Source organism: Pipistrellus kuhlii, unplaced genomic scaffold (assembly GCF_014108245.1).
Source record: "Pipistrellus kuhlii isolate mPipKuh1 unplaced genomic scaffold, mPipKuh1.p scaffold_m20_p_7, whole genome shotgun sequence".
NCBI lineage: Eukaryota > Metazoa > Chordata > Mammalia > Chiroptera > Vespertilionidae > Pipistrellus > Pipistrellus kuhlii.
In genome coordinates, this window is record NW_023425573.1 from 61,002,402 (window position 1) to 61,019,486 (window position 17,085).

General features: G+C 36.4%; 1 protein-coding gene across 1 annotated transcript in view; it reads right to left on the reverse strand.

The window, feature by feature from the left end:
- Positions 1 to 17,085, reverse strand: part of ARHGAP15 (Rho GTPase activating protein 15) — a 622,919-nt gene that overhangs the window by 539,021 nt on the left and 66,813 nt on the right. Inside the window, exon 3 of the mRNA XM_036422005.2 lies at positions 9,540 to 9,608. Within this exon, the coding sequence (XP_036277898.1) occupies positions 9,540 to 9,608 (69 nt within the window). The remainder of the gene's footprint in view (positions 1 to 9,539; positions 9,609 to 17,085) is intronic.

Below are 17,085 nucleotides of genomic sequence, written 5' to 3' on the forward strand. Positions count from 1 at the left end.
ATCCAGCAGTCGGACATCCCTTGAGGGATCCCACATTAGAGAGGCTGGGCTGAGGGGAACCTCCCCCCACCCAATGCACAAATTTTATGCACCAGCCCCCTAGTATATTTATAAAAGCCTAAATGACCTGCTGACTGGCTGATTGGCCGGCCAGTAGCTGTGATGTGCACTGACGAATAGGGGGCAGATGCTCAGAATCCATAGGCATGGAAACGTGGGATAGACTGATAAATCTCAGAGTAAAGTGAGGAGAGAGGAGGGCCAGAGGAGATTAACCCAAGATCAGGGGTCTTCAAACTATGGCCCGCGGGCCACATGCAGCCCGCAGAGGAGTCTGATCCGGCCCGCCAGGTTTTTTGGGCAGTGAGCGCATCCAAGGTGTTACAGTAGGAATTAGTAGTTCATATAGTCCGACCCTCCAGCTCTCGGAAGGACCGTGATCTGGCCCCCACTTTAAAAAGTTTGAGGACCTCTGAAAATATATGCATACTAAAGGCCTGGTGCATGGATTACTGCCCTGGTGGGTCCATCGGCCTGGCCTGCAAGGATCAAGCTGAAACTGGCTCTCTGACATCCCCCAAGGGGTCCTGGATTTTTGAGACGGCACAGGCCAGGCCAAGAGACCCCATTAGTGCATGAATCTATAGCACTGAGCCTCTAGTTTCTATTATAAAACTCAGAATGGGGATGCACCTGGTTATATCATTTTATTCCTAAGTTATGCTTTGCTTTTCCTCTTAAATTCTTCTTACTTCTCCATTACCCACAGAAATAGATATTTCTGCCTGTCTTATTTCCATTGCCTTAATTTTTAATTTATTTTTCATTTTTTATATTTTTAAAATAAAAATTATACTGAAGTTTAATAGTGTTTTGATATAAATATACATAGTGAAATGATTACTATAGTGGAGCTAATTAACACATTCATCTTGTCATATAGTTACCTTTCTTATCTTTTATTTTGTGTGTGTGTAATAAGAGCACCTTAGATTTAATCTCTTAGCACATGTCTAGTATATAATACAAGCTTATTAACAGTTATCACTCTGCTGTATATTAGATCTCTGGAATGTATTCATCCTACATAACTCATTGGCTTTCCTTCTCATGACAATGTCTTTAGGATGCAACACTTCTCTCCTTGGAGCTCACTGTTTACATTTTTCTTCTCGGTCTCCAAATATTTTTAAACTGTCTCTTTTTCGTTATATCAGATCTGTTGACCTTATATGTGGACTTGCTGTGGATGCAATTCATTAAGAACACAAATGAAAGTGAGGAGACAAATCATCTTAAAAATCCAGCTTATTTGTATGTCATATAAAGTACAAATTTCATAAAGAATTAAATGCTTAATTATCTAAACATCTTATGTTTTTAGAGACACAAAATATGATGTTTTTAGAGACACAAAATATAATGTTTTTGCCTAATGTAAATATATAATTTACTGTGCACATACTTTCAAAAAGTAAGCCAAATTCAAGCTGGATATACTGATTACAAGAAAAGGAGAATATAAGAACAGCAAAGAAAAATGATTCTGGGTCATGCATGAGTGGTGCCAGGGAAGGAGCAACTTTAGGCCTTCAAGTTAGGCAGAGTTTGCTCATTGCAACCTATTTATAACCATCTATATAAATGTTGCTCAGTACTTTCATGGATATTCTCCCTTTCTTTCTCTCACTGAGAATGAGAGAGCATATTGGGTTGTGGGGTTCTGCTGAATGTCTTGAACCATTTTTCAAATGTTGGGTTTGGCAAAGCACATATTATGTATTGCCAAATATTTTTCCCCCATGATTCTAAACCCCTGTGTATTTCAAAGGAAATTTTACCCACATGTCCTGATTTGTTTACCCCTAAATCACCAAAATGTCATTTTGAAAAAGCTAGTATTTGATGTCTAAAAATCCCCATAGCCTTTTCCCCAAAACTTTCATCTTATAACCAGTGTGTTTTGTTTGGTCACATCAAAAATCTAGGTTCTGTTTGGGAAACAGGCTCATGAAGGCACCTCTTTGTGTCTCAAAAACTTTCTTCAGTTTTCTGGAGATGTTTCCTATGTCTCACCTCTCCTTCCCCCTCTTCAGTTTCTCTTTTCTGTCCTGAATTCTATTTCTTTGTGTCCTTGATATAACTATATTGTCCTTTCTTTGCCTGCTATTGGAGTTCAGTGAGAATGGCCTTCTCTGTACTGTCTATGCCAGTTATTAGCATAATTCATTTTTTGTTATAACCTAACTAGAGGCCTGATGCAGGGATTCACGCATTGGTAGGGTCCCTCAGCCTGCCCTGTACCCTCCCCCAATCTGGGAGCCCCTTGGGAGAGAGCCTGGCTTGGAGGGGATCAAGTCAGAGAGCCTGGCTTGGAGGGGATCAAGCCAAAACCAGAAGTCCGATATCCCCTGCTGTGCCTGCCACCACTGAGGAGGCAGGAAAAGCTCATGCTGCTGCAGCTGCACTTGCCAGCAGTGAGCCTTGCTCCCGGCGTCCATTGGTCAGCTGAGCAGCATTCCCACTGTGAGAGTGCACTGACCACCAGGGGACAGTTCCTGTGTTAAGCATCTGCCTCCTGGTGGTCAGTGTGCATGAGAGCAACCGGTCGAATGGTCGACCAGTCACTTAGGCTTTTATATATAGATTTCAGTCTAGGCAGTAGGGAAGACAGAGTTATTACTCAATGTTATTAGCATTTTTGTTGTTGTTGTTGTGTGTTCTTATTCTCTACTCTAGAGTTAAATAAACTTAAAATGTGTGTCTGGATGAGAGAAATTATTGGAACCTCTCTTTGTGTTTTAATGGTTTCTAAACTCCTTAACATCAGTTCCAGGCCTTCATGATCTGAGAATAATCCCCTCTGCTCACATCCCCTGAGTTATTTCTCTATTTTAGCCAGTGTGTGATTCTTGTACTTTTTCAAATGCAGCAATGTGTCCTGTCCTCTAGACCTTTGCCCTTGCTGTTCCTTCTGTTTGAATCATTATTCTTCCAGTTCTTTGGTTGACAATCTCCAAACTGCATATATCAATTTACATGTCCCTTTCAAAGAGTGCTTTTATGACTACTCAATCCAAGGTAGGCTCTTCCTCTCACATAGAAATTTGTTTTTTGGCTGTTAAAACAGGTTTTGTAATATGCATTTATAAAATTATTCATTCCTTTACTTATTGAACACTTCCCTTTACTCATAAATTGAAAGTCCCTCAAAAAAAGAACATGAGTAGCATATTATGCATACCCCAAAACTAGCACAGGAATGGCCTCAATAAATATCAGAATTTATAAACACACTCCTACTTGAGACAAGAAATGGTGCATGAAACAATGGAGATGATTTCTATTAGTTATTAAATTATATGATTATTATTAACATATGATCAGCTTAAGGATCTGAGTATGTTATTTCAGAAAACCTAATTTTATCTTGCCAAAGTAGAATTCTGAAAGACTAAAGTGCTTGTGGATTATTTTTCCTTCGATTTAGTCAATAGAATCATTCCCTCAAAGTGGCTGTCTTTTGTTTTAAAATAGGAAAACACTGTGTGCTCACAATGCCTTTCATCCTGAAAGTCCTTACAAGTATTAATTAATCTACAAAATGATATCTGGCTCCAAAAGGTAGAATCTGTGACTTAAGGTTTATCTACAAAAACCTGCTTTGCCCCCAAGGCATGGCAACTTCCAGAGCTCTATCCTCCAAATCCTCCTAGCTCAGGAGGGAGCAGATGATTCTCTGAAACCTGCCACAGGCTTTTGACTCCTGCAGGGTTATCCATAGACGTGACTTATACTCTTGATAAAAAAAAAATAAAGATGATAAAGATTTAACATGTTCTAAACACGGTGATTTTTCTCGAACATATCTTTACAGGGGGGGAAAGGAAAGTGCCGTGAAAATAATTAGATCTCATGAACAGTTATAATATAAAGTATACAAGATCAGGCAATAAAAACATATTGGTGTAGTTGATGTTTCATGTTTAAAATTGTTAAAGCATTATAGCGCCTGCTAAACATCCAGATAGATTCTCAGAAAAGAATTTAGGGCTCTTGCGCTGGTGGCACATGGATTTGAATACCAGGCGGCAGAAATGATGTCACCTCTCAGTGAATAGGGTAGTTTCCACCATGAGATTCTAATTAAGAATTTATTCTTTTGTCAATATTTGAAAGAAACACATTATGCTTCTGTTTACCCACATTGATCACAATCTACTTTATTAAAGAAAACATTCGGAGGTAAAGCATGGTCACCAAAGGATGATAGCATCTTTTAGAGCTTCCATGATGGCAGATGCCACTTTTGTAAAATAAATCATTTTCTTCCAAAGGGAATGGATCTAATGGGATGATTGTGCCAGTTATGCTTAAAGCCAACACCTCTCGTGATCCCTGGGAAATGTTCAGCAATGTTCTCAATATAAGAGATGAAAAGAGTAAGATTTATATAGCACCAAATGTTGGACATAAATAATCTCAAAAATCTACATCATAAAAACAATGAGTAGTAACACCAACTTAAAATTTTTATTACTTAATAAACTGTTTTAATGTATAGTATCTCATCTGTGGTAGCTCATTCCGGTGGTTATTGCCAAGGCAAACTACTGCCAAAACTCATGCATGACTTCCGAAGCAACACTGAGGCATGAGGGAAAGCAGAATTGTAGGGCTAGAAGTAAGGAAGATGCCAGGCTTGTGGAAAAATATGTAGTTCTAGGTCAAATATACATATACATATATAAGTTAGATTAGTCAGATATAAGATGACTTCATAGGTTCTGGGATAATTAAAGCCTTGGTTTAAATTGTAGTAGCTAAAAAGTAATCAGAATTTGCTGTTTGAGGGGTTATTTTGGCATTGCCCATCATGATGGAATAATTCATAAATAAGAGTTGTGGGGTAGGTGTGAGGTGGAAATGGTCATATATGGTGGAAAGGATATCTTAGTTGATATCTGAGTAATTAATTATAAAAATAAGACACTGTTACATGTTAATTACATCGAAAAATTGGCTTTCACTATAAAAAGAATTCATATATTCAATAATATCTGAAATTGACAATATTTAATAATCCTTTAATATCTTAAAATTAAATCAATTGACAAGCAAGTCTTTTTTAAACAAAAACCAGGGCTGAAAGCAATGTAAGGTGAAGTATTATATAAGAAAGAAAATACAAGTCATGACCCCTAACTTCAAAGTATTTATAGTCTAGCCATGGAACAAGCCTATTACCCATGAAATAAAAGTGTTCAAAAAAAGAGCACTGGGATGAAGAAATGATAATTGTTACAGAAAATTTAAGCTCCTTTGGAGTAAGAGCCATGTCTTAATCATGTTACTATTGCTGGCCTGAGGGTATGTATTTGGGAGTAGATAATAAATAAGGTAAATCAGAGACCATGAGAGAGGTCTATAGGCTTAGTGTTATAGAAAATAGGAAGCTACTGAATGTTTTGTCAAGAAGAATGAAATAATAAAGGTACTGTTTAAAGAAGGTTGGTGTGGGAGGGCCATGATCTTGTGTAACACTGAGTACAGTGGACAGTAGAGGGATTGAGATCAGAGGCATTGGGAGGTCTGGGCAAGGGTTTGCCTGTACACATTAAGAAAAATGTGGGCACCACATCCATTGTGAAGAAACTACTTCAGAAAATGCTGAAGCATCATAGAGAACATAAAGGAGCCAAAGAAAATGTGTTCTAAGCCTAGATAAAATCATCACTGTGGAGCATCCTATGAGCCAATGGATTGGTAGCATGTTTACTACTCATGCAGATAAGCTCAGTGCAAAGGGGAATCAGCTTCAGAGATTTCACTTCTGAGATGACACAGAGACATTCCAGAACAAATGATTAATTAGGACTTCAAGATATAAGATGAGATAATGAAGAGAATGTATACAAAATAGACCTGTGTATTATATAGGCCTGGAAGTAAAAACCAAAGCCATTAACTGTCTCATTTGTGTACTCATTTAACATATGTTTACTGAGTTCTTTCCATGTTATAGCAATTGTTAGAATAATGGAAACAGAGTTATGAATATAGGAGACAGTACCCTTGCTCTCACAGAATATTCTGATGAAATAACAAACAAATAAAAATATAGCATGCTACATGTTTATAAGTTCTATGGGGAACATTAAATTAGGGTCAGATAAAAGAGTTGTGAATGGAAATGGTGGGGAGGGATTGTTTGCTTATTTTTAAGAGAGATTAGGAAGACTTATCTTAAAAAGTGGAATTTACCATTTGCAAAAGCATGGATGGACCTGGAGAGCATTTTATGCTAAGCAAAATAAGCCAGTCAGAAAAAAGATAAATATCACATGATCTCACTCATTTGTGGAATATAATGAACAACATAAACTGATGAACAAATATAGAGCCAGAGACAAAGAAGCATCGAACAGACCATTCAACCTAAGAGGAAAGGTAGGGGAGGGAGGTAAGAGATCAACCAAAAGACTTATATGCATGCATATGAGCATAACCAATAGACACAGACAGTAAGGAGGTGAGGGCATGTGATGGTGGGGGTGGCCAGGGAGAGGTCAATGTGGGGAAAGGAGACTTATATAATACTTTAAAAAATAGAGAACTTAAATAAATAAATTAAAGGTAATATTTGAACAGATACAAAGCAAATTAAGTAATAAGCCTTACAAATTTCTAGGCATCAAATGAATTATTTTGTACCAGGCAAAGGATAAAACAGTTTTAATGGCCCTATGGAAGAAGTAAGGTGGCCAGAATGACCTGGGGGAAAGAAGAAAATGATGAGGCCAACTGGCTAGCTGGGACCAGTAGGATCAAATGAACCAGTAATTGTTGTTCAGTTTTTACCCTAGGAGTTTTGGAAAGCCAGAGAGGAATTTGAGACAAGAAGTGACATAATGTAACTTATATGTTAATAAGGTCACTTTGGCTGTTGTGTTGAAAATAAAAATTAGAGAGTAAGGATTAATGTGGACACATCAGTTGTGAGGTTATTATAATATACCATGTGTGAGATGATAGCACAAAAGCTACAAAAAGTGAACTGATTCTGGACTGATTTTAAAGATAGAGCTAACAGGTTATTTGATATTTAAGTTTATCTTATAAGAGTAACAACGATGTCAAAGATGACTTTATGAATTTTGACTGAAGCATCTGGAAAATAATATTAGCACATTATAAAATGGAGAAAATTAGGTGTAGGAGAAAATCAGAATCAGTTTAGGATATGTTCAATTTGAGATGTATGTTAGACATATAAGTGAAACTGTCACAATATACAGTACTAGAAAGCAATTTATGAGCCAAGTGAAGGATATATTGCCTCCAAAAAAGAGAGTTATCAATTGGGTTTAAATATTCAGGTAGGAGAAAACTTGAAATGTTAGGGATGAATTTAAGCAATATGACAGCAACTAATGACCTTGATAGCGGGTGAGTAGTTGGGATAAAAGCCTAAATGGAGTTGGTTCAAGAGATAAAGAGAGGGGATAAATTAACAAGTGTAAAGGAGGTAAACAATTCTTGAGAGCAATTTTTATTCTAAACAAGAGAATAGTAATGGAGACATTAGTTAGAGTGAAGTCGAGAGATCTAGAACATGCAAGGCAAAAGAAAATAAGATGACTGAAACATGAAAATACACATTTTTAGTGTTAAAAATGGGAAATTCCAAAGTTAACAGTAATGGAATAGCAGGAGATAAATAAGAATAAAATCATCACTGTGGAGCATCCTATGAGCCAATGGATTGGTAGCATGTTGACGAATGTGAAATACAGCAAGAAGTATGAGCACAAAGAAAAAGGGCATTGTATTTATCAAAAAATGGTTTGCCAGTCCCCCCACAATGGAGGAATCCAAGATTCTTACCCGCCCTCGTTGGCCCTGGCCTCCATTCAAGGATATAAAGTTTTAATTATAGAAGAAAGATAAATACCTGCTTCCAGCTAGCCTAGCCTCCGCTCAAGGAGGCCCTGGAAAAAAAAAAAAAAAAAAAAAAAAAAAAAAGGAGGAGCTGGGAGCTTGGGTCACCAGGGGCATGGCAAGCCTACAAACAGTCATCAGCCCCTCACCCAGGCTGGCAAGGCATCCCAGTGGGAACCCCTACCCTGAAGGGGGTGTGACCAGCCTGAAAACAGCAGTCAGCCCCTCAACCTGGCTGGCCAGGCATCCCAGCAGGGACCCCCAGCCTGATCTGGGACACCGTTCAGGGCAAACCAGTCAGCTCCCACCCATGTACCAGGCCTCTATCTATAATAAAAGGGTAATATACTAATTAGACTGGAAGACCTTCTAGGAGACCTTTTGGATGTTTTTCTGAACAAAACCATGGTGGCAGGGCTGAAGTAGAGGTGGTTAGAGGCCAAGAGGAGATGGCAGTTGTGGGTGATCAGGCTGGAGGGGGCAGGACCATTGTGGGTAAGCAGACCAGCAGGGGGGCCAGTTGGGGGCAAGCAGGCCATCAGTGGGGGTCAGTTGGAGATGATAAGGATAGGAGGGGGGCAGATTGGAGTGAGCAGGCCAGCAGGGGGGCAGTTGGGGGCAAGCAGGCCAGTGGGGAGGGAAGGTGGGGCAAACAGACCTGTAGGGGGGGCAATTGGGGTGAGCAGGCTGGCAGGTGAGGCAGTTGAGGATGAGCACACTGGCACAGGTGGCAGTTGACGGTGATCAGGCTGGCAAGGGTGGGGGCATTTGGGGGTGAGCAGGCTGGCAAGCAGAGTAGTTAAGGGCAATCAGGCAGGCAGGCAGGTGAGCAGTTGGGAGCCAGCAGTCCCAGATTGCGAGAGGGATGTCCAACTGCTGGTTTAGGCCCAATCCATGTAAACTGGCAGTAGAATATCCTTCAAGGAATCCCAGATTGGAGAGGATGCAGTCCGGGATGAGGAACACCCCCACACACACCCCCATGCATGAATTTTCTGTACCAGACCACTAGTTTGGACAATAAATAAAAGTGAAAAACAAAAACCTACTCTGGTAGACATAGAATCTAATAGTAAGAGATGAATTTTTCTTTAAAAATTTTTTAAAATGTGCCAGAGGCCCCCAATATCGTTGATTCCTATAATTCAAAGCCTTGTGTAATTCTTTCACCTTAAGTGTAGACTCCATTTAATAAGCTGCTTCTGACCAAAAGAATGTGGCAAAATTGATGGGATTTAATTTCCACCATTAGATTACAAAAGATTTTGACTTCCATCTTGTTAGTAGACTCTTTTGCCTGCTCAGCTAGCTGTGTGCTTTGAAAAAGCACATGTGACAGGTAACTGAGAGTGTCTGACCAACGGCCCTGGAGGAACTGAACCCTGCCAATAACCATGTACCTGAGTCAAGACCCCAATTCTGGCTCAAATTCTGATTGTAAGCTTTTGAGATATACTGTGTTGGGGGACTCTGCTAGGTTCTTGACTTACTAAAACATGAGGTAATAATGAGTGCTGTTTTAAGTTGCTGAGAATTAGGGTAATTCACTTTGCAGCAGTAGTTAAAGAATACAGTCTTTGAGTGAAGGGATCACTTACCAATTGTTCCAATGGAGGAATAATATCTTTCAAGACATGCTGTGAATGATTCCTTCTGTGTCGGGGTATCTGCAAAAGTATTGACATTTGATGCTATTATTATTTTTTTTTCTTTTAAAAAGCTACAAATTATTTCAAAGAATATAAATTAGTGGGTGTACGTGAAAACAATCATATTCAGATTCATTCAAGAAGATGAATAAATTAAATATAAAATAAGAAGTAAATCTTTGAGACTGATTAATTTGAATAAAATATGTAATCAAAGATGGTTAGCTGTAATATCTCATATTTCACATTATTTTTCTACCATGTAACTTCCTACAAATTGTGGGGTCTATGTTCTTCATTTTGAACCTAAGAAGACCTCTATGTCCTGAGGTTTAGGAGAAAAAAATGATATTTATTAATGTTAAAATATTTGTCAATAGCTATTTAAGTATATGAAATATGGAGGGGGAAAAAACACCCACAAACATAATAAGTGCATGACTGAAGTTTGGTAAACAAATTTTAATGAGAAGAAATTGAAACCAAAAATAACCAGTTATTTAGCACACACATTTTACCCTTGAAGGAAATCATTAGTTCCATGGTATAAACAAAATTCAAAGTGATAAATGATATGATAATATTGTCTGCTATCATTTATTGAGTACTTATTATTTGCCAGACACTATTCTAATTGTTTTGCATTAATTAATATATATAATTCTCATACAAACCTTAAGAGGTCATTTATATTACCCTCTTTTCATAATTGTTAGAAACACAGACACAAATGGTTTTAAGTAACTCTAAAAAATGAAAAATAAAAACACAGCTAGTGATAAATCTGGGTAATATTTTAACACAGATCTAAGGCCTTAATAGGGTGCAATATTTGATTGCAATTTACTATTTCTCCAACAATACCAATGTATATGTATAAAGACAGGCATTAAATGCTTAAGGAACTACAAAGTTGAAATCCCTGTGTGCTGGGATGTGAAAGAGGAATTTAAAGAGTGTCAAACTTATAAATTTGTACATAGTTACACAGGAAGCTAGAAATCAGGTTTCAAATCTGTTATAAATCATCTTAATTATAATCATCTTAATCCTTTAGGGGAAGTAAAATTGCTGATAATTCCTAAATCAATAAGCTAGCCAATCGATCATGTTCAACTAGGTTATGAAGATGGGGGGTGGAGCATGGGAGAAATTTCATCACCTGTCGTTTGCTTTACTGCTCTTCTCAGTTAAGCATTGGGCACAGAAATCTGTTATTATCTCAAATCAGATTATGCTGACTGAGACTTATGATTTAGGAAATTTTTGATCCAAATTGTTCAGTTGTCTTGCATAGATATCAGAAAAATTAGGATGTTTTAAGAGAGCTGTCTGTACATGATGATATACTTAATTGAATATAAAGAAACTTGAAGTCTGAATCAAAGAATATATGTATATGTATGAAAATATTATAGAATTTATATATTTAGAAATAATTTATTACTGCTATATGGTAATTTTGCAAATTATTATGTGGCACATTCTTGAGAAACATTCCAACTTAAGACATTAGGTGTCCTTATAGATCATTCAATTTAGCCAGTCAATACTTCATTTATGGTATACTCATTTGCTGGTCATTTTTAATAGTAGGTATTCAAATGTACTTCCTTTGTTAAAATTATAAAACATTTCTATTGTTAGTATTACAAAGAGAGTACTTTATTTTGGATGGTCCTAAGTTTTTCTCCAGAATTTCATAACTTCTAAATGTATTTGATATAAAAAAAAAACCTATATTTTGTTCTGCAAATTTCTTCTGGGTAAGTTAAAGAATATGGGCAGAAGCACGATCCATTGTGTGATCTTAGATGCTTTTCATTTTTGTAGGAATCATTAATTAATCCCTGAATTTGGAAAGCTTGAATAACAGTAATAATATAGTAGTAGCTTGATATAACTTTATTTAAATACATTATTTTCTCCTTGAATTCCAGAAGCATTTCTTCTGAGGAAGCCTGACAATATGGTTTTTGTTTTCTTTTTTGTTTACAAATGTTTGAAATAGTATACAGATCCTTCCTCTAAACATAAGTAGACATGTACTTATATCTACCACATATTTGTGTTCACAGCCTATTTTTTTCCTAATTCTTATACTCAAATTATAAAATGTTGGTTTCAACATTATTTCCAAGTTCCTATTTGAGAGTTTCCAGTTCTTTAACAAAAATAAGCCTTAATAATTTAAATTTTCTCTCTTTAGAGGTAACATGGTTATGTCTTAAACTGCTTTTCTGTAACAGTGTTCTGCCTCTTAAGTAATTGAATTTCCATAATAAGTACTTGAGGGGATAACAACCCTTCCTTTTCAGGTGAAAAAAAAAAATGTCAGACCTCATCTTCTTTTTCTTTTTAATGATGCTATCTTCCTACTGATTTATTGAGTCCAATAAATAGAAATGATTTGTAAGCTATCATGGGGGGGGGAGGGATCAAATACAAATGTCTTATAATTTGGCTTTTAAAAATGTATATATTTTACTTATTTTCTAAAATATATTTTTATTGATATCAGAGAGGAAGGAAGAGGGAGAAAGAGAAACATGAAACATCAATAATGAGAGAGAATCATCACTGGGCTGTCTCCTGCTCAGGCCTCCCTGGGGATTGAGCACACAACCAGGGCGAGTGCCCTTGACAGGAATCAAACCCAGGACACTTCAGTCCATAAGCCAACACTATCTACTGAGCCAAATCTGCTAGGGCTGATTTGGCTTTTTGAACCCAATATCAGATTAACATATCACTGCAAAACTTTTAGATCAAATCTATGAGCTTTTCCTACTTTATTATCACCCACCACTCTTCCTCCTTCTATTTCCCTCCTCATTCCCAAGTACTTTAGCTTTGTAATTGTGCAAAGCAAAGCAGGAAAATGGAGTACTCAGAGTGTTCAATGCATATTTTCCTTTAAGTTCCTTTTTGCTCTTATTATAATATGCATGATAATTAAGTTTTTTCAAATATCTTTTCTTTCAAAAAAAAATTAAAAAGTCACTTTTTCAACGTATCTTCAGTTTTTTCTTCCATTCCTTTTTCATTTTTATCTATTTAAAGGAAATGAAACTGATGGGTGGAAATAGTACTTGATACATTAAAAGCTGTAAAAATAACATAATTTGGGCATTTGATTTTTCTGGTGTAGGAGGGTCTACTGTGAAAGTTATATATAAACATGAAACATTCCACATAGCTCTGTTTAAATAGATTATCATTTTTTATGAAAGTTTATATCTTGTGGCTTAGAATTGAAATAAAATCACTTGAATAAAAGCATTAGTTTGTTCCAACATTTTCATAGACACATACATTTTCTGAGGCTTACTTCCCATTACCAACCTCCCTGGATACTTCGATAAAAAACAGACATAAATTTGTAGCTAAGTTTAGTTTTTATCTTTATGGTTCTCAAATTTTCTGCCTCTCTCTCTCTCTCTCTCTCTCTCTCTCTCTCTCTCTCTCTCTCTCTCTCTCTTATTGTATCCCAGTTCTATTGTTCAAATCTTCATTTGCTTTGCAAAATTATATTTCTTAAAGCTATCACAATCAAAAATTAAGAGAGGTCAGTGAAGTTTTTGTTTGTTTGTTTTATGTGGAAACATGGCCAAAATTTTTTATATTCATAACAATTTAGTTGTTTAGAAATAATAATCATAAACCTTAAGTGCTAGCTTTATTTTAAAAATTGTGTTTATGTGGGAGGTAACTGCTATTGAGAGAAACAAATTAAGATATGAGGACATTATCTTATGTTTTTCATCTCTGTCTTATCTGTTTGTAGACACTGTAAAGTCATCCATGTCTCACAATTACTCTACCACTAACTAAATGTATCTTTCATAGTCCTAATGGAGATAAAGATATAAATCATAAAAATCCAAATTCTTCTGTTTTATTCCATGTTAATGTACCACACATATAATGTTTAAGATTTATATTCTACTCCTTCCTCTGCCCACAATATCATCCAATTGCCATAGCGGGCATCCAATGCAAATACCCCTCTTTTTTATTTTTTGGCTTTTCCATAAACCTCTTTCAGTTGTATGTTGTCAATCAGAAATCTGATACTCTCTTTTAGCTCTTTTATCCCCTGCAGAAAATGAAAAGAAAATATCTGGAATCCTCCTGGGGGACATATTAAAGTTTATTAACTTTTTTTTTTTTTTTTGAATACTCTTTGGTCAGTGTCTGAGTCACCTGTAGTGTTCACCAGTCTTTCAATCCTTAGGAAATCTAGTTGACTTATATTCAGCTTTAACCACATTTTCTCATCTTTCAAATAGACAAAGGGAAAACACTTGCTGGAATTATTTTAACTCCTGGATAATTTTCCCTTGCTTTATTTAGTCCCAACCACTGTGGTCTTCTAAGAAGAAAATTAAACTGCCACATAACTTCCTCTTTAAAGAAAAAATAATTGTGTACTATGCATACTTCCTTATTTATTGCTAAATACTATTTCCTTTAGTTCTCCCCATCCCCCACTCTTTCTCCCATGTTTTTTGTAGAATATTTCTTTCTAAGACAGTCTTCTCAGACTAAAAGTGTTATTTATATGGAATTTATATGAAGTACATTTATATATTGTCTTAATTTTTTAATTTATTTTCTTCTTTCTCTGTATGTTAATTTATATTTAGTTATATATTTATAAACTGATATAACAATAAGCACAAGGCCAACATAGACCCATAAACATTTTATTCTACTTATTATGTTATTCATGGTATTATAACTAAGATAGCATGTAATTTGTTAGATCTATAGCAAAAGCTACTAAAATTATCAGTTGAAATAGTATATTCATCTCTTTTATGCTTTACAACAGAGATATTTCCTCTGTTGAAAAAAAAATAGTTTAGAGACTAGATAGTAAAAAAATAACACTCGTGCCAAATTGACATTTCCTCCACAACTGAAAGTCATATGTTATTTTTTAAATAAAAGATTTAAGACAATTAGTTTTACAATTATTTATTATACAAAAAGCACAGGCACCGAAGAACAAAACAAAATATAAAATAAATAATTATTGAAGGTTTACATCATTAAAATGGTCTGCCTATTTTTAACCAAATGAAACAAATCATTGTCAATTCATCATTTGGCTATTTTGGCAAAACTCTATATCTAATTTCATGAAGTTCAACTATTTGGAAAATCTCAACAAATTAGAATCAGGCTTTATTTTTCAGTTTCAAATATAAAATCTCTTCCATTTCCCAGAAGAGCTTAAGTTGAAATTTCAAGTTTCCTTGTTATATTTTCAGGTGTATGTTCAATTGCTAAAGAAAATTTTCTCTTCTTTGGAAAGCTATAATCCATTATACAACAACTTGATCCATAATATGTAAAGTTTGATAAAGATATTTATTCACAATCAGGTTTCTATAGTCTTTTGATACTTTTCCTCATACATCTTTACTTATTAATGCAAAGATGGAGATGTACTATTTGATTCATTGAAAATGCTCTGTCTGTGTGGAAAGGTCAATTTCAAAAGCATTGTGAGAGGCAATGCTTTTAATAACTACGGCATTTTTTCAAGAATTAACAGACTTTTGGTCAAATATTTAAAACATACATGGAAATGCTCTCAGCATCTTTAGTGAATATCTAATAATTGTATCATTTCAGCTTCCTTTCTCTGTTATCCTTTGAGGTTTTCACAGACCCCCAAACTCACCTTCTGCTGCCGAAAAAGCAGATTTAGTTCTGAAGGTTAATCCAACTCAGCAGGATTGAAGGATGGCACTTTTCCTTGGTCGTAAGTGCTAGTATGTTGGCTCAGGCCAGACAGCTGTTAGGACATTTTCCTCTGGGAATCGTGCCCTCAACACCCACCGTTGATGCACATACATGGTCTACTGGCTGCCGACTTCTATGCCCATCTGCTCAGATGGCATGATGCCCACTCACAAGTTGGCTGGATCCTTGCCCTTAGTATGTAGATGCCAGGCAATGATGGGTTTAGATGGGCAGCCTGCATAATACTACAAATGACAATTTTCTCTCTCTCTCTCTCTCTCTCTTGTTCTCTTTCTTGGTCCAATATCTGTCCTCTCTCTGTGCTTTCTCTAAAAGAGAAAATTGTATTTCTTCACCTTTGGTTATACCTGAAGACACATGTGGCCTCATACAGGCAAATACACAAATGTACCCAGCCTGCTATCAACAGTGAGATGAAAGGGATGAATCCACAGAGCTCCAAATGACAAGTTCTAACACCAAAATGGATTGGATTGAGAAAATCCCCACCACCTGGAGTCTGTCAGGAGAAATTTAGCATGGGTGTAAGTACAGCAGACCTCTCACAGATAGCAATGACACCAGGAAACAGCTTAAGTTACAGCACTTTTTGTCTGCTGCAGCTCAGCACAAATCACTTGCCTTGCATTGAAAAGGCACAAGCAGCAGCAATAGAAATAAATTAGTCCGAAAGAACCAGCTTAATGGGAAGACGATTTATATGCTCAATAGGGGCAAGGGTGCAAGCTATAATATTTAGATCTCAGAAATAACCCCGAGTGGAGGTCCTAATAGAAAGAAAAAGCAACAGAAATAGCCTCTCTCATTCCACTCTACAGCGAACCCATGGAGAGGGATAGGTTGGCATAGGAGGTTGTGACTTTAATGATCCAAAGCATATGAATGCTTGTTAGCAGACAGCAGACAGACATAAGTAAGAACAACAGTAATGGCTGTATCTGCAGCCTGGCCTATGGAACTCAAACCAATCAGACAGCATTGGAGAGAGTGCCAGGAGGTATGTTAAAACCATGCTTTCCTTGTGTGTTTATTCAAGGGTGATTGAATTCAGGGTGGTGTCAGTCTGCCTTGGAGAATGGTTATCCAATGTGTAGGCATGATCTTTCTCCCTGAATATGCTCTGTTGAGTCAGTTAGTTATGTGTGACTACTCGCTCTGTCCTAGTCTTTATACAGTGCCAAAATCCTGCAGTCCAAGTTCCAAAGGAACAGGGCCTGAAAACTTTTGGCTCCAGAATCAAATTAGGATTCTCTGCTTCCCTAGCCAGAAACGCATAAATACCCAATGGCCAAAACCAAAGAATTTGACATTGTGGAATGAATAGAGCTGTCATATACCACTAAAGTGTGGAAATATCTACTGTTTGAAGTTAGGACTAGTTCAACATCTTCAGTAATCAGAACAGACTTCATGGGTTATTCTGGCTTTTGATTGGAAATGTTTCTGGCAAACTACTGATTCCAGATATCAGAAATATAAGAACGTACGGTTTATAAGAGAAATCTGCCGTCTTTTTCCTATCAAAAAAATTTCTCAAAGGCAGCACTTTTCCATAAAAGACAGATCCCTCACCCTGTTTTCCTAATTGACCTTCAAGTTAGCACCACCTGCATAGATATACACTTAAAAGAGAACTAGTCAAAGAAGAGGTTAGTTGGTATAGTATGAACAAATGTTTATGTAAAACTATATTTGGGATTCCTGGGGAGTTTTTCAC